The sequence below is a fragment of the Podarcis liolepis genome (genome assembly GCF_965112155.1).
Source record: "Podarcis liolepis genome assembly, chromosome: 5".
NCBI classification, from domain to species: domain Eukaryota; kingdom Metazoa; phylum Chordata; class Lepidosauria; order Squamata; family Lacertidae; genus Podarcis; species Podarcis liolepis.
In genome coordinates, this window is record NC_139556.1 from 98,951,253 (window position 1) to 98,973,349 (window position 22,097).

Here is a 22,097-nt window from a genome sequence, read left to right on the forward strand (position 1 = left end):
TCCAGGGCTGGCCATTCCTGGAAGAGGCGGCCTGTGTCAAATCATACCCCAGCAGTGAACTTCTGGAGCAATTCATAATCCTGAGGAGGGATTGGGGAGGAATTCGTTTTGATTTGCATTTCGGTGAGAGCTTAGCCGATCATTTGCACAATGTGCAAACTGGAACATGGCATTCCTTTGGTATTTGCACATTTCTGAATTTTGCAGCACACTTCTCCAGCCAAATAGCGTGCAGGAAAATGCAGCTGGTAACAGGGAGTATACCTAAAATGTGCATTTATCCATGAAAATAGTGCACAGAGATATGCTTTATTTTGGAGGGAATTGGTTGCAGTGTCAGGGGACATAGTGACAAATCTTCGTGAGAATTTTTTAAAAGTAAGGTCACAAACCGATGCAGAAACATGGCAAGCTTGAACTTATGATCGTAAAAGTTAGAAATGGAGAGTGAAATTGACAGATTCATCCACCCCTGGTTCTTAGTCGCAGGGACAGAGCTCACCTGGGGCGATGCTGATTGTCCCAGGGGAGCTGCTACACCTGTCCACCTGTAGTTCCCACCTGCCGGCCCTAAACAATCTGTGAGCACATGCTGGAGGGAAATGAGATGAATGTGGGGGTCACATGGGGCAAGATGCTGAGTCGTTTGTATCTCACAGGTTTTCAGATTTGCTGTGAAACTCTGAAGATCTCATTACCTGCATTTAAAACGTGAGATTCTAGCTGACAATTCTGAGGGCGTTTGGGGTGTGCGTTTTGCATTAAAACACAATCCAACCAGCACATGCGCACTACCTAGCTGTCATCTCTTTTCCCTAGAGAATCCTGGGAAACATGGTTCCCTAAAGAGAGGACTGAGATCTCTAACATCACTCTCACCTAGCTGCCATTCCCAGGATTCTTGGGGGTGGGCTTTCTTTTTTTTTTTTTTTGTTTCTTTCCTTTCCTATTACATTTATACCCGCCTTCTCTCTAAGCAGCTCAAGTGTATGTGGCTCTTCCTTCTCCCCCTTTTATCCTCATGACAACCCTGCGAGGTAAGTTAGGATACAGAACCACCCCTCCTGTTTCCTCTCCCATTTCTCAGATCACGGTCTCCGAGTACGACGACCTGCGCAGGGACATCAACTCCATGTACAACAAGGTGACCCTGGGAGAACTACAGCGCATCACACCTCATGTAGGTTTGCAGTTGTATTGGGCCACTTTGGGAGAGAGCAGTTGGAAAAAATGAGAAGCGTTTTGTGGCTCATTCCACCCATGGGCCATGCATTCCACACACATGGGCTGTGCATTCCACAAAAGGGAATGCATTCCACACATGGGCCATGCATTCCACTATTTTGTCATGCATTCCACTCCATGCGCCATGGAGGTCTGGTCCATGACCGATACAATCAAGCTCCCACTTCTTTAACTGGAGGGTTCAACCCACCTTGACGCAGTCTTTATAGACCATGCCATAGCCCCGCCCCTTAGTCAATCAGGAGCCCAGACTCCCCTGGGTCCTAGCTCTGCTCCTCTCTCTATCAACTCCAAAATGGCTGGATTTGGTTACAGCCGCTTGCTGCCTGTTCCGTATGACAGTGATAGGGAATCTGTGGCCCTCCAGGTGTTGCTGGACTCCAGCTCCCAGCAGGAATGATGGGAATTGTAGTCCATCAATATCTGGACTACATTCACCATCCCTTTCATGCACAGAATGAACAGTAAAAAAAAAAAAAAGAAGACCCAGTCATATTCAGAAAGATCTGGTCAAAAGGACAGAAGTTACTTGTTGTTTACTGCTATAACAATTGTTTTCTCGAAATTTATGTTCCGTACCATGAAAATAAATAAAAACAGTATATATATAAAAAGGACAGAAATGGGATACATTCTGGGAAGCTCTTATTTTTAATCTCCAGTTCAAATGGAAGAGGCTCCTTGACAGAATATTCCATGACAATTTTTCCGAGGACGAGGAGGTGGTTCTGCTGGCCACAGACTACATGCAGAGGGTGTCTGAGCTTATCCACACCACACCTATCAGGTAAGGATGTGGCCGAGAGGAAGCCGGCTTGCTATCTCTCAGCCTGGGCTACCTCACAGGGCTGTTGGTCACAAGGCCGACCTACAGGAGCGGAACTAACTGGTTGGGAAGTCTCCTTTATGCAATTCGATGCCCACAGAAAACTGCATGGATCCAGTTCTCCCTCCACGCTGGATCTCTGGAGTCCCAGGAAGACAATAGTTGCCTCAGGCTATGCGCAGAAGATCTCGTGCATACAGGATGCTGTGCGCCACAGCGCACCAGTTTGCAAATGGTGTTTGGTGGTGGTTCTTGCTGGCCACTCCTTTTGCTGGTTTTAATTGGACCTTTAGCCTCATTACGGTGGCCTGTCCTGATCCCTTTAGCATCAACCTTTCTTCCACAATTTGCTGTGCTTTCCTAAGCCCAGATTATACTTTTAGCAAAACAAAACAATTAGTCCTTTTTCCCCACACTGCCACTTCAGAGTGCCAGGGTGTGGCTTTCCATGTCTGAATGCTCCCCACCGTTCTCCAAATGATGTGAACTCATTTCCCTGATACGCTAGCTTTCTACATGCAAGGTGGTCCTGCTGGTGGACGACTAAGGTGTTGCAGCCGGAAAAATGATTTTGCCGCATCTGAAAATGTGGGCCTCTAAGGAAAAGAGAGGGAAATGAGGCATATATGGGTTCCTTACTTCCCCTCACCCCACCGGACCAGGATATGCAGCGTCCGAGCCCCATCCTAAACCGGTTTGCGCTCCTTCTGCTGCAGGATCCTCCACAACTACATGCTGTGGCGCATTGCGGTGGTGCTGAGCGAGCATCTCTCGACGCCCTTCCGAGACGCCATCCACGAGCTCGCCAAGGAGATGGAGGGGGCCGAGAAGCAGATGGAGCTGGGGAAAGTGTGTTTGAGCCAGGCCAACAAGCACTTTGGGATGGCTTTGGGCGCTCTCTTTGTGGAGGAATACTTCTCTTCTGCCAGCAAGGCCAAGGTAGGAGCCAGCGCAAGATGGCGGGCGGTGGGCAGGCAGGGTTCTGATTGGGTGGGGGAAAATGCATTCTGGGAGTTTCCAGAGGTGGGAAACCTTTTCCAGCCTGAGGGCCGTATTCAGCCTTCTGAGGGCCACTTTCCAGTGGTAGGTGGGGCTGGGGCCCAAAAAGGGCGTAGCAATGACCTGCCCGCAGACTGTCTCACCAGAGTGCGCCAATGCCCTGGTTATCTCCCCCTTGGACTACTACAATGCGCTCTACGCGGGGCTACCTTTGAAGGTGACTCGGAAACTACAACTAATCCAGAATGCGGCAGCTAGACTGGTGACTGGGATCAGCCGCCGGGACCATTTAACACCAGTCCTAAAGGAACTTCATTAGATCCCAGTATGTTTCCGAGCACAATTCAAAGTGTTGGTGCTGACCTTGAAAGCCCTAAATGGCCTCGGTCCAGTATACCTGAAGGAGCGTCTCCACCCCTATCATCCAGCCTGGACACTGAGGTCCAGCTCTGAGGGCCTTCTGGTGGTTCCCTCACTGCAAGAAGTGAAGCTACAGGGAACAACCAGGCAGAGGGCCTTCTTGGTGGTGGCGCCCACCCTGTGGAACACCCTCCCATCAGATGTCAAGGAGAAGTTTTTAAATGGTTAATGTTTTATTAAGGTTTTTTTTATGTGCTGGAAGTGCCTCAATTGGCTGGGGCAACCCAATCAAATGGGCAGGGTATAAGTACAATAAGTTGCTGCTGCTATTATTATTATTATTATTATTATTATTATTATTATTATTATTGAATAGGCTGTCTCTATTTTCATTGGAGCAATGTTGGAGGGCATGCTGTGCTAACTTTGACATCAGTAATAGTATAAAGAGCTCCGGCGAGATGTAGGCATTCGAGATCTAAATTGGAACTTGACAACATGGCCTACCATCCATCTTTGCCGGCAGAATCAAAGGCAGCTTTCAAGTCAATAAAGGCCATGATCAAAGCCCTGCTTGTTCTTCTGGAAAAAAACATTGTTTGCCTTGGCCTAAGCCTCTGATCGATAAAGACGGAACTTAGCATACACTTCAGACACAATGCTATCTATTAAACTGATTGGTCTGTAGTTACTGATCTGTTGTTGTTTTTTATTGCCTTTCTCGTAAATGTGCCTTGGCAGAAGGAAAGCAGATTTTGTTGGCCTTTATTGCCCAAAGCAGAAGTCTCAGGGGTTTTGAAGCACTGTGTGGGGCTCATTGCAACCCCTCTGCGGTGCTTTGACGTCCCAGCAAAATATCTTGGGCTAGCCTTGGGTTGCTGGGTCTTCCCCACATCTCTTTGCCCTGAATTGCTTGGAGAACGGCATGTGTCTTCCATGTTCACTCATACCACCTTGGGCAACTTCCTTTGAGCAGGTGCAGCAGCTAGTGGAAGACATCAAACACATCCTGGACCGTCGACTGGAAGAATTGGACTGGATGGATGAGGAGACACGGCGGGCAGCGAGAGCCAAGGTAGGCAGCCAGCGAGGGGCAGGACTGTGTGGGGAGGAACCGAAGAAGAATCTACCCAGACCCAGAAGCCACACACTGAGCATTGTGCCCTAGAGGTCAAGAAAGGGCTAGGCCAGGCATAGGCAAACTTCAGCCCTCCAGATGTTTGGGACTACAATTCCCATTGTCCCTGACCACTGGTCTTGTTAGCTAGGGATGATGGGAATTGTAGTCCTAAACATCTGGAGGGGGGAGTTTGCCTATGCCTGGACTAGGCATATCAGCTCCTTTGTCAGATGATAAAGGGCCCAGAATCTAAGCCTGATGAGGAATGGTTGAAGGAGCTGGGTATGTTTAGCCTGGAAAAGAGGAGACTGAAAGGAGATATGATAGCCATCTTCAAGGACTGTCTCATGGAAGAGGGAGCAAACTTGTTTTCCTCTACTCTGGAGGGTAGGACTTGAACTAATGGATTTGTGACCATACAGGATATTCTGACTAAACACCAGGAATAACTTTCTGGTGTTAAGAGTTGTTTGACAGTGGAACGGTCTCCCTCAGAAGGTGGTGGACTCTCCTTCCTTGGACGTTTTTAAGCAGAGGTTGGATTGCCATATGTCATGGGTGCTTTAGCTGAGATTCCTGCATTGCAGAGGGGTTGGGATAAATGACCTTTGGGATCACCTTCCAACTCTGCGATTCTAGGATTCTATGACTTTAAGAAACCTTTTGCACTCACAACCCAGGAGGAACAAAAGGAAGGCACTATTTATCCATCTATCCATCCATCCATCCATCTATGATTTCTAAGAATATTTATGAACTGCCAGTTCCAGCTCATTAAAAAAAAATTATCATGGCAGTTTACTATAGAATAATCAGAAGGGCATACAAGTATAAAATCACCAAAGGAGAACAAATAACTGATGCTGATTCAAATTAATTCCCTAAAAACACTTGGTGGAACGAAAACATTTTCATGGGTGTTGATGGAATATCAACATGGCAGGTGCCGGTTTGATCTCATTGGGAATGTGCTCCAAATTACTGGTGGTGTTGCACATCAAGCGGCCTTGTTGTGCCTAGAAACGAAATGAAGATGATGTGACATTGGACAGTCAGTGTGCTGGCCCCGGGGGTGACCTGAGAAACACAGTCCAGGTCCAGTCCAGATCCAAGGGTTCCGCTAGGAGTCAGTCCGACAGGGCCAAGGCAGGACACGAGGCAGGAAACCAGGCAAGGACAGGTACAGGATCTCAGGCAGGATCTAGCATATAGCAATCTTGCTCCCACAACCTGGGGCGGGGTCCGACAGCCTTTTATCTTTGTCAGGGTAGCGGCCGGTCCTGATCCCCCGGCGACTCCCCTCCCTGTTTCACCCAAAGGCAAGCACTCCTCCTGCGAGTACTCAGGTCTCTCCTTCTCTCAGACCTTCGTCTCTGCAGCTCGGGAGACGTCGGTGGGTGACTAGACCCAGGGGCCTCCCCTGACCCAACTGGTAGTGGAGCAGCTGTAAGTGATGGCCCAGCTGGAGGCAACGAGGTCATCCCCACATCTGGAGCCAGGGCAGGCTCAGGCCCCTGACTCGGCCCAGCTGGTGCTTGTTGCAGGGGAACCTGTGCAGACTGGGGCCCTTCAGAATGAGGCCCCAGACATAGTTCAGATGATGCCTGAGGCAAAGGATCCGGTGCAGTCTGAGACCCCTCTTGTTCCTAGTCCGAGTCCCAGGCCATCACAGTCAGGAAGGCTTCTCCGGGCGATGATCTGGCCGGTGTGTAAGAGACAAGGTGGTCCTTCAAGCAACCTGGCTATGGCCGTGGGGATGCGTTTGGCACAGTGTGCCTCAAATTGTAGGCACTCGGGGAGCTGCCTTCTACTGAGCCACACCCATGGGTCTGTCTATCTAGCTTCATGCTGTCTACACTGACTGGCAGTGGCTCTCCAGGTCTTCAGGCAGGGTTCCTCTCCCACCCATATCTGGAGATGGTGAGGATTGAACCTGAAACCTTCTGCATGCAAAGCAGATGCTCCACTCCGCTCCAGACCTCCTATAACCCTCTTATTTTTATTTATTCATTGAATTTATGTCCCACCATTTTCTCCAAGGAGCATACATGGTCTTCCAACTCACTGATCCCCACAACAGCCCTGTGAAGTAGGTCGGGTTAGAATCATAGAATTGTACAGTTGGAAGGGAAGAACCAGATGCACAAATATAAGATGAGGGACACCTGGCTCGCTGGCAGTACATGCGAAAAGGATCCAGGGGCCTTGGTGGACCACAGGCTTAGCAGGAGTCCACAGTGCGATGCAGCAGTGAAAAAAGCGAATCAACAGAAGTCTAGTGTCCAGGTCAAGGAAAGTCCTAGTACTGCTCTATTCTGCCTTGGTCAGACCACAGCTGGAATATTGTGCCCAGTTCTGGGCACCACAGATTAAGAGGTTGACAAGCTGGAAGGTGTGCAGAGGAGGGCAACCAAGATGGTCACGGGTCTGGGAAGCAAGCCTGATGAGGAATGGTTCAGAGATTGAAGGTCAACCAGCGAGCTTCATGGCTGAGTGGAGATTTGAACTCTAGTCTCCCAGGTCCTAGTCCACCACTCTTAATAGGTCTGGGCCAGGGGTCTGCAACCCGCGGCTCCGGAGCCGCATGTGGCTCTTTTACACCTTTACTGCGGCTCCGGGGCGGATACTAGCGAGGGGAGGAGGCGCATTGTGCGCCCTGACACTCCCCACTGTGGCGGGCGCTGTACTGGCTGTGACGTCACATGGGGGCGATACGTGCGTTAGTCACGCACCGTCCCGACGTCACCTTCCCGCCCGCTGTCAGATCGCGGCTCCGGAGATATATTTGTTTTAAATATCGCAATGGTTTTGCGGCTCCCAGTTTATTTCCCTTCGGAAACGGGTCCAAGTGGCTCTTTTTGTCTTAAAGGTTGCAGACCCCTGGTCTGGGCTATTGTCCTCCACCACCAGGGGGGAAGAGAGGTGGAATCACTAGGGACCTCACTTTAAGCTCTGATCTGCCTTTTGAAGGTGCAAGTGCATTGGAGAACTGGCTTTTAGGCAACAGTGGGTTCCCCAGCATTGCTGATCCAGCTCACGGGTTCTTGAGGATTGTCTTGTGCAGGCCACTCAAGCTGTCCTGCCTCTCAGGTATCTGAGTCCTGCTTCTCTTGCAGTTGCAGCACATGATGGTGATGATCGGCTACCCAGACTTCCTGCTCAACCCAGAAGCGATTGACAAGGAATACGAGGCAAGTATGCCAGGAGCCCAGTGCCCACGCTTCCTGGGGTGGGGTGAGAACCTCCCTGGGCAGAGAGTGGCAGCCCAACCAATTAATCAACTAAAGAGTTTTCAGTTGATTAATCACCTGTGTTTAAATAACGGCCGGTGGTAAGTGAGGAAAGAGCCTTCTGGTTTATGGAATTCTTTCCCCAAGGGAGATCACCTAACACTTACATTGATGTGTTTTCAGCACTAGGCAAAGACCTTTTTGATTTTCCTAGGCTTTTAACATCAGAGGAGTTTTAAGAAGCGGCTTCTATTTTATCCTGCTGTTTTGTTGATTACTGGGTTCCCCCCCCCATTGCATTTTTCTAATGGTTTTTTGTGTGTGTGTGTTTTGTAATGGATTTGTTGTTCTCGTCATATGAAGCCACCTTTGTAATTATAAACTGAAGGGCAGCATGCAATAAATAAAAACAGAAATACAGGGAGCTGCAACATTAGCTCACCTGGCCTAGATAATGTGGTTGTGTGTCCTATTTTACAGGAAACAGTCCTGTAAAACACAAGTGGGTCACAAAGCCTGTGCCATTGGGTTGCAGGTGTCGTAAATAAAAATTGCCCTTTTCCCTTATGGGGTATCCAAGAGCCCATATAGCGTCCTTACATAGGTTCCCTATTGGTAGGAGAGAATAACAGAGGCCAACCAGAGAATATTGAGAATATTGGTTGTCAGACATACAATAAAGATATTATTATTTTGATGAAGCAAACTTCATATTACCCTTGGGTGTGAGCCTGTGACCTGGCCCAGGAACTAAGTATTTATCATTACAAAAGACTGGCCAGGCTACCCAGGCAATCCAATCAAATAACCTGCCAGACAGGAGATAAACAAGGACAGGAGAAAAACAACATTCAAATTTCTGTTTTAAGACCGCCTTTTCTGTGATGTAGGTGTGATGTATCTGAGGGGTGGTCTTAGGTTACACCCCTTCTGTGATGTATGTATGATGTTTCTGGGGGTGGTCTTGATCTACAGGGTCACAATTTCAAAAGTCTTTATAAGGCCTTGCACTCCTGCTATGGCGAGGTGTATTTCTATTTAAATCGTAATAATTAGTCCTAAACTCATGTGTGCATGGAGGTGAGCATATGCACATTTTATGCACCTTTTGTGCCCTCTTTTTTTTTTTTTTTTTTTTTTGAGTGGTTCCCCACCGTGCTCAGTCCTGCCTACATGAGCAGCTTGCTTCTCTCTGGGGTTTGCAACAGGGGTCTTGAACCTGGGACCTTTTGGCATGTATCGCTGAGCTACAACCCTCCCCCAAATCCTTGAGCCTAATTTCACTTGTCTCCTTCCACAGTTTGAGGTCCACGAGAAAACCTACTTCAAGAACATCCTCAACAGCATCAAATTCAGCATTAAGCTGTCAGTGAAGAAGATCCGGCAGGAAGTGGACAAGTCGGCGTAGGTATCCCTCCTTTTGACAGGAAGCGCGCGGCTCAGGCAGGCTTGCGGAGAGCCTGCACCCTGAGTTATCCCAGGCGGGGAGAGCCTAGAAATATTGCACATAAATTCTCGCGAAAGCTACTGCGGAGGTCTGAATTTGGCGGCACTTCCAGCATTGGTCCTGATTTGTTTGCAGGGAGGTTAGACATTTGTTACTGATTGAGCTACTGATTGCTTGTGGGGAGGTCAGACACTGTTGCATCAAGCATCATCCCACACTTTCTGTGTATTTTCCTATCTCTGTCTTTCCGGCTTTTCTTTCTTTCTTGAAGTGTGTTTGCTGCACAGGAGCGTCAGATCCATCTCAATTGTGCAATCGGAATTTCTTGGTATGTGATGATGGAATCCCTCTTGGAAACAGGGACAGCCTGGGAGTCACACACACCCCAGTCTCCCCCAACCTGCTTCCTCTTTCTTCCCTTTCTTTGTCTGTTCATTTCCCCAGGCTTGAGCAACCTCTAGTGGCTGGCAGCAACAGCGCAGGGACGTTGCCTCCTTTGAACCAAACCCGCTGTTGAAAAGTATGTTTGAACCAGCCAGTGTTCTTCACGCAACATACAAGCAGGTGTTGAGTTCATCCAAGATTGATAGCTTGCTCTGAGAACAGGGTTTCCCAAACTTGGGTCTCCAGCTGTTTTTGGACTACAACTCCCATCACCCCTTGCAATCAGGACCAGTAGTCAGGGATGATGGGAGTTGTAGTCCAAAAACAGCTGGAGACCCATGTTTGGGAAACACTGCTCTGAGAACGAAGGAAGTGATTTTGTGAGGACTGGTTCATGAATTTCCATGCGGGCAGAAGCCTCCGAAGTCCTGTAGCTGTTTCTGACAGCTGCTACAGAAACCCTTGGAGCACCTGCTCCCTGCTCCCTTAGCACAGGGTTGGGGAACCTGTTGTTGGATTACAAGCCCCACCATTCCCAAGCACTGGTCATGCTGGTGGGGACTGATGGGAACTGGAGTCCAACAATATCTGGAGGCTGGCAAGTCTCCCATCCCTTAGCAGCCCCAGCACTGATACTTCCTGCCCCTTCCTTGACTCACCTCTAGTAATAGAAAAGAAATCCAGTGTGTTCTCTGCCTTCTGGAGGACATAAGAGACCCCATCTCATTCCTGTGCGGACAGATGTTGTCTTCTGCATCTAACGGTTATTGGCCTCACCTTGTGCTGCAAGCAGACCTCTCTTGATCAAGGTGTGCTTTCTCGTTGCAGGTGGCTGCTGCCCCCCCAGGCGCTGAACGCTTACTACCTTCCCAACAAGAACCAAATGGGTATGGACACATTTGCATTTCTGGATCTCTCGTGGGACTGGATAGCTCATGGGAAAAGGAAGTCGCACAGTGGCGTTCATCCCCCCTCCTTCATTCGCCCGTTGCAGGCGCGAGAGTCAGGAATTTGCATTGCCACAGCCCTGCTATGGACTGACAAGCACCATTCCCCTGAAATGCCACCCAAGCAGGCTCCATAGTTAGACTGCTATAGACTGAATCTCAAAATCTCAGCATAGCAGCCAACAAATCTTGCTCTCCACTGGGGTTAGGAATCCTACTTTTATTTGGCAAGGCCGCTCCATACCTACATGACCTATGCAATCACCATCAATGCAGAGCTTTTTCCCTCGCAAGATATTTGCCGTCTGCCGTTCTGCAGGGCAGCTTCTCGAAGGCTCCATATTTGCTGAGCATTTCTGTTCCCTTACCATCTTTGTCTCATTTCTCCTCAGTGTTCCCAGCTGGAATTCTTCAGCCCACGCTGTATGACCCAGAGTTTCCACAGTAAGTGCTTTTTCCGCAAACTGGGAGCGCACCATGGGCTTCTGGGAGGGTTCTGCTGGTGGCGATTCAGGCTAGAGCAACACTCTTGCACCCTGTGTCTCTAGACTCCGTTGGACTACAACTCCCATCATCCCCTGCCAGCTTAGGCAGTGGCCAGGGATGATGGGACTTGTAGTCCTACAACGTCTAGGCAGCCGATGGCTGAAAAATTGTGGGCTGGCGGGTTTCAGTCCAACCCTTCTGTTCTCTTAGGCCAAGTTTTGTGGGGATGATGGCCCATCCCTGGAAAGGAATCCCTTCCTTCATAGGAACGCTCGGGCTCTGCTTATTTCACCACACATTTCTGGGCGGGTGAATGAACTGTAAAAATGTGCTCTTCGAAAAATGTGCTGGAAAGTGGCCACGTTTGTTCTGAAGAGAAAGTACCCCCATCGTTCAGCCCGGACACTGAGATCCAGCGCCGAGGGCCTTCTGGCGGTTCCCTCATTGCGAGAAGTGAGGTTACAGGGAACCAGGCAGAGGGCCTTCTCGGTGGTGGCGCCCACCCTGTGGAACGCCCTCCCACCAGATGTCAAAGAGAAAAACAACTACCAGACTTTTGGAAGACATCTGAAGGCAGCCCTGCTTAGGGAAGCTTTTAATGTTTAACAGAGCACTATATTTTAACGTTTTGTTGGAAGCTGCCCAGAGTCACTGGGGAAACCCAGCCAAATGGGCGGGCTATAAATAAATTATTATTATTATTATTATTATTATTAGCCTGGGGCAGATTCAGAAGACAGTGCTGACGTGGATCATGCCCCTCTAGCCCCTCGCAGATTTCCAGCCTAAAATTCTCCATCTGTTGGCGGAATCTGGGCTCTCACCTGTTCCCCAACCCTCCAACCCCCTGTTTCACTGCCACCCCATAGCCCCCAACGTTTTATCTCCCACCTACAGGTCCCTGAATTACGGCGGGATTGGAACGATTATTGGACATGAGCTGACACACGGTTACGATGACTGGGGTGAGCTCCCCCTCCCCCCTCCCTTCCCCAAACCTATTTCGGGGCCTGATAATCATCTCCCCGAACCTTCCCAAAACCTAATAACCAGGCCAGCCTGATACATTTTGCTGCTTGAGGCAGAAACGTTCAGCTTCCAATTCAATTCAGTTTATGGAAGCCAAGCAGACGGGCGGCTTAATATTACTTCAGTATTGCTGATGGGCCTCCTAGAGATTTTTTAAAGCATTAAATGGTTTCATAAATGATTTTTAATAAATGGTGGGTCGGCACCATCCTCTCACACCTGTGGGAAGCAGGTTAGCTTAGAACAGGGTTTCCCAAGCTTGTCTACAACTACAACTCCCATCATCCCTGGCCACTAGTCCTGCTAGCTAGGGATGATGGGAGTTGTAGTCCAAAAACAGCTGGAGACCCAAGTTTGGGAAACCCTGGCTTAGAAGGATCATGGTGGGAAACCCACAGGTTTGTCCTTGAAACACCTCGCCAATGCTGCCTGCCTGCCCCCCCCCCCGATAATCTGCCACCTGAGGCGGTTGCTTCACTCTGCCTCATAGTAGGGCCGGTCCTGGCCTGGTTTGAAGGGAGGCCTTACAGCTGCTCCCACAGAGACTGCAGATGTCTACCAGAGGCCATCCATTTTCATTCTTTCATCTGCACAATGGGGCACAGAACAGGCATGCACCCCCAAAACACAAAACCCTTTCCCTCACTCATAAATATGAGCCCTGTATGAACTAGCTGTTGATCCTTGCCTCCTCATTTTTTTCAACTTAAGTTTGAATATGCCCATCATGGACCTCTGGACTCAGCGACGTCCTATATTCTTAATATTTAAAAATATGTTTATGTCCCATGGCTAGGCCTGTTCTAAGCCTTATCTACCCTTGTGACTGACCCTTATCTGTCCCGCTTTGCAGGAGGCCAATACGATCGCCATGGCAACCTGATGCACTGGTGGACCGACTCATCCTACAGCAAGTTTCTTAAGAAGGCAGAATGCATCGTTAACTTGTACGACAACTTCACGGTCTACAACCAGAGGGTGAGCGGGGTGTGCCATGCAAAGGGGGAGACCTCCTTTGCAAAGAGTCTGCCGTAGAACCCGAAACCAGTGTTTGCAAATATGTGGGAAATGCCCAAATTTTCAGCTCCACTGTCCATGTTTTTAAAAGATGAAATTTTGGGACCTCGCATCTGCATTTGCCCTTTGACTGTGACATTTCCCCACAATATCCAAATATCGGCTTGTTATTTAAGGCAGGCATCAAATCTGAAACACACACCCCACTCCAGAAGCTGTCAAAATTCTGAATGGCGTTGTGCATCATCACTCAAATCCAGTTCGATATTCAATACTATCACAGCATGGCTATCAAATAATGTTATCAGTAGGTGGATATCAAATATTCTGAAAATGAACAACAAATATTGGGCATGCGTTCACATAACTAGAGAATATATGATGGGACCCACTTAAAATTTGTATTTCTAACAGGGCGTTATTGATTTGTTCTTAACGCCATGTCTTAAATTGTCGTAACCCACCCCAAGGTGCAGGCAATCAATTAAAATAATGAAAATGAAAATTTGCAGAGGAGAATTTGAGGAACAAATTTCTTACAGCTCTGATCGCTGTAACCAGGCGTGTCCTCTTGGGAGAGTCAAAAGTCTGGAGTCCACTGTATAGCCTGTAATGATTACCATATCAGACTAGAACCTGGGAGACCTGAGTTCAAATCCCCACTCAGCCATGGAGCTAAACTGGGTGACCTTGGGCCCGTCACGACCTCTCCGTCTGGCCTACCTCACAGGGTCGTTGTGAGGATAAAATGGGGGGGGGAGGTGCGTATGCCAGCCACCCTCAGCACCTTGGAGAAAAGGCGGGGTGCAAATGTCATTATAAATAAATAGAATATATGAGTAGGGCTTGTGCCCTTAGTTGTTGTTGTTTAGTCGTTTAGTCGTGTCCGCCTCTTCGTGACCCCATGGACCAAAGCACGCCAGGAACTCCTGTCTTCCACTGCCTCCCGCAGTTTGGTCAAACTCATGCTGGTAGCTTCGAGAACACTGTCCCTCCATCTCGTCCTCTGTCGTCCCCTTCTCCTTGTGCCCTCCATCATTCCCAACATCAGGGTCTTTTCCAGGGAGTCTTCTCTTCTCATGAGCTGCCCAAAGTCTTGGAGCCTCAGCTTCAGGATCTGTCCTTCCAGTGAGCGCTCAGGGCTGATTTCCTTCAAAATGAATAGGTTTGATCTTCTTGCAGTCCATGGGACTCTCAAGAGTCTACTCCAGCACCATAATTTAAAAGCATCCATTCTTTGGTGACCAGCCTTCTTTATGGTCCAGCTCTCACTTCCATACATCACTACTGGGAAAACCATAGCTTTAACGTGCCCTTAGTACCTTCCTTCTATTTGCCAGGCTATAGGAGGCAGCCGTCGCAAATTATAAGTCAATGGGCAAGAGGAAGGGTTACGCCCCCCCTCAAAGAAGGGCGGACCTGTATTTTGGCCCACTGTCATATAGACAGGCTTTTGAGTAAGAAGCAAATGCCCAGTTGTTCTGTATGGGACAATGACCATAAAGATTATCGTATCATATCGTACCGTGTCAGTGGCAGAACAAAGTTCTACAGTTACCATGGCATTTGGAAGTTGGCATCTTGGTGCCAGCTGTTAATTTCCAAAGTGGCTGCATTTGCTGAACTAGATGTCACATCTGGGTCACGCAGCAATCAGCACTGGATGCCAGCCCTGGAAAGGGGCAATTGAATGTTTGCCCAACGCCCAGCTGTTAAAGGCAGGGGAGCCCCAGGCACAAAAAAGGTGGCAATCCAACTTTGGGGGGGTGTGGGAGCACACTCAAGCCTCGCGCAGGGGCACTCAAGCCTTTATATGAACACATAGTGTTGGGGGAAGTGTAAGGAGGGAGGAGGTTGGGCGAGGCGTTTTCAAAGGGTGAGGCAGGAGAGGTTGACAAGAGTGGCGAGGAGATTCAAGGGCAAAGAAACAGGGATTTTCAACTCTGACAAATAAGAAAGACCAGGAAAGAGAAAGGTTTCTTTGTGTTGATGAGATGAGAGCTTGTTTGTCTCAAATTAGACCAGATATAAACGAGATTACCCAGCAAAGACAAGCTCACACCTCCCATTGAGTTCATATACAGTGTTACCTCTGGTTGCGAACGGGATCCGTTCTGGAGGCCCGTTCGCAACATGAAAAGAACACAACCCGCAGCAGCGCATCTGCACACGTGCGGGTTGCGATTCGCCGCTTCTGCGCATGCGTGCGATGTCATTTTGCGCGTCTGCACATGCACGAGCGGCGAAACCCGGAAGTAACCCGGGTCACCGCGGGACATAACCTGAAAGAACATAACATGAAGCGGACGTAACATGAGGTATGACTGTACATACTTCAGGTGCATATGTAAGATTTATATTTTGGGAATAGTTTGTGTTCTTATGTTGCTGCATTGTTTTATACTTTCTGGGCATCTCATGATCCTATTATAAAGCAGTTGCGTTCTGTGCTATCAATTAAGCACTGCTAGGATTTGATTATTTTTGTTTCCCAGTGTTTTCCTTATCGATAAAAAATTGGTGCTGCCCAGAGAAACAAGTTTGAGGACCTCTGTTCTCAATACTGGGGTTTTGTGGCATGGTGGAAAGGAATCATTTCCAATCCTAACTCAGCTGTCTGTCTGTCTGTCTGTCTGTCTCTCTTACAGGTGAATGGGAAGCATACCCTTGGGGAGAACATTGCCGATATGGGGGGACTTAAGCTCGCCTACTATGTAAGTCCCCCCCCCCCGAGGGAAGAGGAGTTCCCAGTCACATGTGCAAAGTCCACCCAACAGGGTGTCTGCCTGACATCTTCCCAAGCTCAGAGACCCGTGCAAGAGTGCTTTTCACACAGTGCCTAGTTAACTGTGGAACTCCCTCCCACAGTAGGCTGTGATGGCCACCAAATTTGAGGGCTTTAAAAGAGAATTAGATGATTCATGGGAGAGCAGTCTATGCACAGCACTCCACCCCACTGCGGTTTCATCTCACTTTTGATTTGTATCCCGCCTTTCTGCATTGCTGAAGAAACTGCAAAATGCACACAGAGATCGTAAATTTTCTAGCAATCCTAAACAAATAACCCATAGGGGGGGAAAAGGACTATAAAACAAAACAACTTCTACCTAGTGAAGGAATACTCAATCGTCCATTAGAATGTTAACGTATGCAATAAAATTAACTCTCAAAACTTAGGCAGGTAATTATGAAACAGAATTTCACTCTCAACCATTATGGCAAATTGTTACTAAATTATACTGGATAAGAAATAACAGCAAAGAGTCTTAAAAGAGCCAGACGTTTGCAGATACAGATGGCACTGAAGGACCGTGTTTGGATAAGAAACACAATTGTTAAGATTTTTATACCCTGCTTTTTCCCCTGTCAGGGACTCAAGGCGTCTTACAGACAACAAATAAGAATGCCTTAAAAACACAGGGGGGAGAAACTAGGACTCAAAAGCTCTGTCCTTTGGGTACTTTAATAGTAGTAGTAGTCGTAGTAGTAGTAGTAGTAGTAGTAGTAATAATAATAATAATAATAATAATAATAATAATAATAATAATTTATTTATACCCCAGCCACTCTGGGCTGCTTCCAACAGAATATTAAAATACAATAGTCTATTAAACATTAAAAGCTTCCCTAAACAGGGCTGCCTTCAGATGTCTTCTAAAAGCCTGGTAGTTGTTTTTCTCTTTGACATCTGATGGGAGGGCGTTCCACAGGGCGGGTGCCACTACTGAGAAGGCCCTCTGCCTGGTTCCCTGTAACTTGGCTTCTCGCAGTGAAGGAACCACCAGAAGGCCCTGGGCGCTGGACCTCAGTGTCCGATCAGAACAATGGGGGTGGAGACGGTCCTCCAGGTATACTGGACCGAGGCCGTTTAGCAATTTCACCTTTGGGGAGGGTCCTGCAGGGAGGGTTGGGGAGCAGCCACCTCATTTAGCTGAGCAAGACTTTCTCTTGCAGGCCTATCAGAAGTGGGTGCGGGAAAATGGTCCTGAGAACCCTCTCCACCCTCTCAAATACACCCACGAACAACTTTTCTTCATCGCTTTTGCCCAGGTAAGGCCTGTGTGCCCAGGGAATGATTCCTTGGGGTTCCTGGATCAGACCCCAGAGGCTTGAGCAAACGCTGCTGCCCTGTCTCATCAGACTGAGGCGTCTCCAAAGCATTCTCAACTCACTAATGCGCCCTTCAGCATCCTGGCTCCCAAGCAGATGTTCTGGACTACAACTCTCATCAGCCTCTGCCAGGAGTCCAAGTCATCTGCAGAGATCCAGGCTGGTGAAGGAAAGGCTGCACTCAGGAGTTTACAGGAGGGGTGGCCCAGATCCTTATCAGGATCAATCTTGTGAGCCAAATTTGACAGGTGTGGTGTTTAAAGGAGAGAAGGCTGCATCAAAGAGCTTAAACAGTTTTACTGTTCTAGTTTTCAGCCTCTGAAGACTGAAATGAGAGTGTGGTGTTTGTGTGTGTGTGTGTGTGTGTGTGTGTGTGTGTGTGTGTGTGTGTGTGTGATAGCAAAGGGGAGGGGAGGGATTCATGCGCACCTGTTTCTGCCTTTCCTAACATTGGCCAGAGACCCCTGCTGCTGCCACCATTGTGCCACACAAAGGCGTTTCTGGTGGAGGGCTAAGCGGGCTGCCTGGTCTCTAAGGCAAAGAGGCTTGAGACACTGGCTAAGAGCCCTGGGCCCTCCCAGGCAGCCTCACCTTGGAGCCACAGACTGGACCTTCCCTCCCCAATCTCTGACAGATTCAGTCTCCCACTTCTCGCTTCTTCTCCCTGCAGAACTGGTGCATCAAACGGCGCTCGCAATCCATCTACCTGCAGGTGCTGACCGACAAACACGCCCCTGAACACTACAGGTACCTGGGGGGGGGGTGCGTATACGTGTTTGTGTGCAAGAGGAGGGGACAGGAAGGAGAAGGGCCAGCTAAGGGATGCCGTTTGGGTTTGGCTTGCACTGGCTGACCATAAGCTATGGGACCAGGTTCAAGGTGCTTTCATTACCGTATTTTTCACCCCATAAGACGCACTTTTTTCCTCCTAAAAAGTAAGGGGAGATGTCTGTGCATCTTATGGGGCGAATGCACTGGGCAGCAGAGGGATCCCTTGGCTACCACTGCAGTCATGAGCTGACATGGCTCCCGTCCATCACTTGCTGTGAAGCCAGCAGCTATCGCTCTTGCACTGCTGGCTTCAGCGAGAGTGATAGCTGCGCAGCTTGCTCTGCTGGCTTCACAGTGAAGCGGGAGGAGGGATGGACGGGAGCAAGCAAAGCAAGAGCCGCTTACATGGCTTCTGTCCTACTTTGCGCAGCTCTCACTTTGCTTCCCCATCCCTCCTCCCTCCTCACTGTAAAGCAAGCAAAGCACCTGTCCCGGTGTCTCCTCCTCTTTTACAGTGAGGCGGGAGGAGGGATGGGCAAGAAAGTGAGAGCTGCGCAAAGCAGGAGAGAAGCCATGTAAGCAGCTCTCACTTTGCTTGCTTTAAAGCAAGAAAAGCGAGAGCCACTTACATGCTCTGCGCAGAATATTTTCTAAAAACTAGGTGCGTCTTATGGTCAGGTGCGTCTTATGGGGCGAAAAATATGGTGATTTACAAGGTCCTTGACAGCTTGGGTCCAGAATACCCCAGGGACCATCCCATCCCGTATATTCCTGCTCGACCTCTGAGGTTTTTGCAGGAATCCCTGCTTGGATGAATGGGTCATATCTACCAGGAGTTCTGTGTTTTGTATTGTGGGCCCAATTTTGTGAAACTCCCTTCTTGTTGAGATCAGGCAAGTCCCCTCTCTGTTGAACGTCCGGCACTTCCTAAAGACTTTCATTTCATTCCAGCAGGCTTTAAAAAAAAATATCTATTTATTTGGGTTTTTCAAATGAAAATTTTACAATAACATAACAACTTACAATATAGAAACAAGATTCCACAGAATCTCCTGGGCTTCCCTCCTCTGTGGCTCCTATTGTTACTCATTTCCTCCTGCATCTTCTATAATAATCCAAATCTTTTGCATCTCCATTATGTCCAAAATTCACCATTAAACTACAGGTGTTATTCCAATCCCACTAACGATTTTAGCTGCTTACAATGGTTTTTAAGATAGATCATAAATTTTCCCCATTCCGTATTAAAATTCTGGTCTTCCTGATTTCTGAGTCTTCTGGTCATTTTTGCTATTTCAGCATAGTCCATCAACTAGATCTGCCATTCTAGGGGCTTTTTCTTCTTTCCATTTCCAGCAGGCTTTTTAAAAACTGAGTTCTGAATTTATAGTTTTGACTCATTTTTATGCCTACTGTATTATGGCTCTTGTACATTGCTGAGATTAAGTAGAGCACAGATTGTTGATACAAAATAAATAAAGCATGGACACTCTCGTGTTCCGAGAGCCTTGCTTGCCAACCCACGGTTGACGGTCGCCTTATGTGGTCTCCTTGCTTGACTGCTCAGCAAATTTCCCCTGCCATGCTGGGGGCATCCCTGGTAGACCAGCCTTTCCTCTAAGACAGGCATCCCCAAACTCGGCCCTCCAGTTGTTTTGGGACTACAATTCCCATCATCCCTGACCACTGGTCCTCTTAGCTAGGGATGATGGGAGTTGTAGTGCCAAAACTGCTGGGGGCTGAGTTTGGGGATGCCTGCTCTAAGAGCAGGCAGGCCAATATCCGAATTTGGGACATGGTGTGTTTGCATGTTGAACGAGGCAGGAGAAACCTTCAGGTCAGCAGCTTCAGCCAGGGAAATGGGCGTGCTTTGGGGAATGAGACACACAGAGAGGGGTGAAGGCCTAGGAGAGATTTCATACCTGAGTCAGATGGAAGCTGGGGAATAAATGGAAATAAATTAATGATAAATTTAGGTTAGATAGGATAGATTAGATGGCCCTTTGGGTCCCTTCCAAATCTTCTATGATTCTATGATTCTAATCCTTTGGAGCTGCCAGGGGCTTAAATCTGAAACAGTTCCCTCTCAGCGGTCAGGATGCAGCCACCAGATCTTGAGAAGAAGGAGCAAAGAGTGAATCTGAGCATGTGAAAAGTGCTTCCCTCTTTCTACCAAGCCCCTGCAGCCAGCCTCCACGTGAGGAATCAAGGGTTGCAAAACAGGGGAGGCATCTTAGGTGCAGTCCCACACTTCTCGTTTTATACAACAATCCTTCTCAGGCTTTCGCGGCTGCCATTGCGTCATTCCTCTCTTCTTTCCCTCTCCCCTGTAGGGTCCTGGGCAGCGTCTCGCAGTTTGAGGAGTTTGGCCGGGTCTTCCACTGCCCCAAGAACTCGCCCATGAACCCGGCTCACAAATGCTCCGTCTGGTGAAAGAGCCGCGCGCTCCAACCCACCCCTGGCGTTTGCCGAAACGCTCGCCGGGCTCAGTCGCCACCACTCTAAACCTCGTTGCCCACCAGCTGGACAGAGAAAAATGAGGGAAACACACACTCACACACACAAACACAAACACACCCTGTTGCTCCGAGCTGGCCCCGTTCTCAGGGACCAACATGCACACCGACAGACAAGGGCCATTATTTTGGGAGGTGGGGATGGACCGACTCCTGCAGAAATTGGGCACTCTTCTCCCCAAGACCTCACACAGACCTCTGTGCACACCTGTGTCGCTGCTTGTTGGGAGAGGAACAGCCAAACTCAGGCAAGGCCACCCAAGAGAGGACACTACAGCCAAGCCAGATGGAGGTGGCAAACGTGAGGCCTGTTTCTCCAACCAAATCTGGGAAAACAAAACAAAACAAGATGGCGGACGAGGCCAAACCAAGGTGCCTCCTAATTTCCCCTCAAAGCTCCAGATCTCCTCTCAAGCTCAGCTCCTTCCCAAACTCTCCTTGGGTGCTGGAAATATTGATCAGGGCCTTCTCTAAAATGGTCAGTAGGCCTGGCAAGGGGCAGCTGTGGCTCAGGGACGCCCACCTGCCCCAGGCTGCCCACCCTGGCATGCCATGCGCCACCTGTCCCCTTCTCCCCTGCGCAAAAGCACACCAGGGAATGCAGGCCATGTAGATATTTGGGGAGGGGGGAGGACCAGGGTGATTTCTAGGCAAGCACTCGTCCTGAACTGCCTACACAAAAGTCACAGGGAGGTTATACGGCACCCCCGTTCCGTCGAGCCTTTATTTTGATCTGTTTGCAGGGAGGTTATACAGGATCGCGTCAAGCAATTGCTATCCCATACTTTCCAGCACATTTCTCCTTGCTGCAAAAAAAAGGTCAATCTTTTTTTTAGATGGGGACAGATTCATTGTGGAAGGAGGCCAGCCCAAATGCAACCTGAGTTTGCCGATACGCGATCGGCTCCTGTCTGCAAAACAGTGAGAGTCTGGAGGCAGGCTGGCATGGTCAGCTGTGTGGCCAACCGCACCCCCCACCCCACCCCAATCTCCCAAACCCTTCACATACACTCCTAGCCAGCAGGTGGCGCTGTCTGGGCTGTAGGGCTAAGTGGCTCTTTGTACAGAAAATGTCGCGCTGTATTTTTCTGCTGCTGATCATGTCGAATTAAAAGGCCAGAGCTGTTTTGTCTGCATGGGCAAAGGGGTGTGATTTATTCGTTGGGCTTCTTGCAACCCTCCCTTTCCCAAGGGCTTGGAGGAGACGCCAACCTGCTATCTATGCTACCTTATCCTTTAATTTAATTTAATGAATCAATAGAATTGAATTAAAATGTCTTGCTTAGGAACATCAGAAGAGCACGCAGGATCAGGTCTGTACACAGGATCAGCCCATAGGCGCCGACTCCATGGGGCTTGAGGGGGCTCGAGCCCCCTCAAAAAATTTTTTGGGGGGGCTCAGCCCCCCCAATAATCTCGGGCGGGCGCCCTTCCACCAGAGCGCCGCCGCCGTCCCCCGCCTCCTCCCCACCTGCTCGTTCGCCAGCCAGCCAGCCGCGCGCCCTAATCGGAGAGCCCCGGCCAAGGGAATCCCAGCCAAGGCACTGCCGGAAATCCCGCGAGAACAGGGGAATCCCGACTGGCCACACCTCCCAGCCAGCCAATCGGCT

General features: G+C 49.1%; 1 protein-coding gene across 1 annotated transcript in view; it reads left to right on the forward strand.

The window, feature by feature from the left end:
- Positions 1-20,835, forward strand: part of ECEL1 (endothelin converting enzyme like 1) — a 42,869-nt gene extending 22,034 nt beyond the window's left edge. Inside the window, exons 4-17 of the mRNA XM_083504090.1 lie at positions 1,088-1,180; positions 1,908-2,032; positions 2,788-3,010; positions 4,407-4,505; positions 7,667-7,741; positions 9,081-9,184; positions 10,440-10,498; positions 10,951-11,002; positions 11,942-12,009; positions 12,927-13,051; positions 15,739-15,804; positions 17,045-17,140; positions 17,871-17,947; positions 20,305-20,835. Coding sequence (XP_083360216.1) covers positions 1,088-1,180; positions 1,908-2,032; positions 2,788-3,010; positions 4,407-4,505; positions 7,667-7,741; positions 9,081-9,184; positions 10,440-10,498; positions 10,951-11,002; positions 11,942-12,009; positions 12,927-13,051; positions 15,739-15,804; positions 17,045-17,140; positions 17,871-17,947; positions 20,305-20,404 — 1,362 coding nt within the window. The 3' untranslated portion in view covers positions 20,405-20,835. The remainder of the gene's footprint in view (positions 1-1,087; positions 1,181-1,907; positions 2,033-2,787; positions 3,011-4,406; positions 4,506-7,666; positions 7,742-9,080; positions 9,185-10,439; positions 10,499-10,950; positions 11,003-11,941; positions 12,010-12,926; positions 13,052-15,738; positions 15,805-17,044; positions 17,141-17,870; positions 17,948-20,304) is intronic.
- The last annotated feature ends 1,262 nt before the right edge of the window (positions 20,836-22,097 follow it).